General features: G+C 39.4%; 1 protein-coding gene across 1 annotated transcript in view; it reads left to right on the forward strand.

Moving 5' to 3' along the window:
• The first annotated feature begins 563 nt into the window (after window positions 1-563).
• LOC141298250 (cGMP-dependent protein kinase 1-like) overlaps window positions 564-1,919 on the forward strand; it is a 269,682-nt gene continuing 268,326 nt past the window's right edge. Inside the window, exon 1 of the mRNA XM_073828761.1 lies at window positions 564-1,172. Within this exon, the coding sequence (XP_073684862.1) occupies window positions 805-1,172 (368 nt within the window). The 5' untranslated portion in view covers window positions 564-804. The remainder of the gene's footprint in view (window positions 1,173-1,919) is intronic.

Genomic DNA, 1,919 nt, shown 5'->3' on the forward strand with positions numbered 1-1,919 from the left:
TACTGTTTAAAAAAATATTTGAAAGGCAAAAAAGGCAAAAGAAAAAAAAAATAGTAACAACAATAATAAGGCCTAATAATAATGATTTTATGATGTAATGGTGATATTACCTTGACCAGTTACTTATAAACATCTGTAAGCTTCTTTATCAGCATTGTATGAATTTGATAACAAATGTGACACAAATTAGGCATGAAATGAGAGCAGATATAAAAGAAATTAAATGATAAGAAATTACGTCTTAAAAAGGTTAAAAAGCAAGTTTAGTCGCGAGTAGGTCACAAAATAGCCTGAAAACTAGTTATTGTTTTGCCATATGCAATACGTGGTATATTTTCTGTGTGCATATTTAATTGCACATTTTATAAGTTTAAATGACTAGTGAAAAGTTTCGCTTTGATTGAAGTAAAGGAACTGTGTTTGAAACTCTTGTTTGAATGTGCTCATGTGCTTGTGTAAGGTAGCGGCACTTGAAGGCTCTCAGCGGCTGTTACAGGTGCGCGCTCGAGTCTTTCCTCATTGGCTCATCGGGGAGCCACGAGCGTGCTGCTCTCACGGCGCGTTCACTGCGCGCTCATGGCGTTCCATTTGCGCTCGACAGCTGCGACTGACGTATTTGGACAAGAAATTAATGCCCTGTGAAACTTCTTCGTCTCCCGAATGTGATGTTTGCCGACGCCGTGGGTGTTTCCCCGCTCATTCCTCCGGTATAAGTAATCCGAAAGCGCGCCGGTGGATCGGCGCGGCATATTTTGGGCGACATAACCACGGACAATACGACCGAAAGCGGTTTGTTTTAATTTCATGAGCGTATACTTACCGTTCGCCAAGTTGGTAACGACTCCGGATCGTTCGCTGTGGGGAGAAATGGGCACTTTACGCGATCTCCAGTACGCGTTACAGGAGAAGATTGAGGAATTGAGACAGAGAGACGCGCTGATTGATGAACTGGAGTTGGAGCTGGACCAGAAAGATGAACTCATCCAGAAGCTTCAGAATGAGTTAGACAAATACCGATCCGTCATAAAACCAGCAACTCAACAAGTCCACAAGCAGAGTGCCCTTCAAGAGCATCAGAGGACCAAGAGACAGGCAATCTCAGCTGAACCTACAGCCTTTGATATTCAAGACCTCAATCATGTCACCCTGCCTTTCTACCCAAAGAGCCCACAGTAGGTGCCACTTAAATCTGATCAATGTTGTTATGAAGCTGTCCATCAAATTAACCGGAAGAAAGTACCGATGATTTGCATTAATAATGAAATTATGCATATGCAATCTTATAATGACACATGAATCATTGCTTTGCCGTGCTGATTTACGCAAGTGATCTTGGTCAGTAGGACACCTTGAGTTCTGTGGTACCACTCGAGTATAATCAGAACCATCCATCAAACCTGTCTCAGTCCAAACCTTCATTACTTCACTGATGTGATGTATAGTGAGGTCTGATGATTCCACCTGTTGATTCTGTTGATCAACTTTGAAAGGGAGACCAAAGTGCATATTCATATGCAGAGTACAGTTCATGCACACATGTGCATTTCAAAATGTTGTTTCTGCATCATAAATCTTTTATTCGATTAAATTAGATTTATCTTTATTGTGCTTGTCAGAGTAGTAATACAACATAACGTAGCCTACAAATAAATTATGGTAAAGTGCAATTGGAAAATGAGAGGCAAATGGCAGTGCAGAAGACATAGTATGTAATTTGGATTATAATAGTGTAATGTACAAAATGGCAAGGATAAACAGATTCATGATCATTTTCCAAATGTTATGTCAACTCAAAATGTTATGCTGATAATATAAACTATTATGAGGAAATGTAATAGACTTACATTAGAAACATACAGACCCCAATGTGTACGTTTATATGCAGTATATGAATAAATCTATTGTAACAAGTCTAATAG

The sequence above is a fragment of the Garra rufa genome, chromosome 22 (genome assembly GCF_049309525.1).
Source record: "Garra rufa chromosome 22, GarRuf1.0, whole genome shotgun sequence".
NCBI classification, from domain to species: Eukaryota; Metazoa; Chordata; class Actinopteri; order Cypriniformes; family Cyprinidae; genus Garra; species Garra rufa.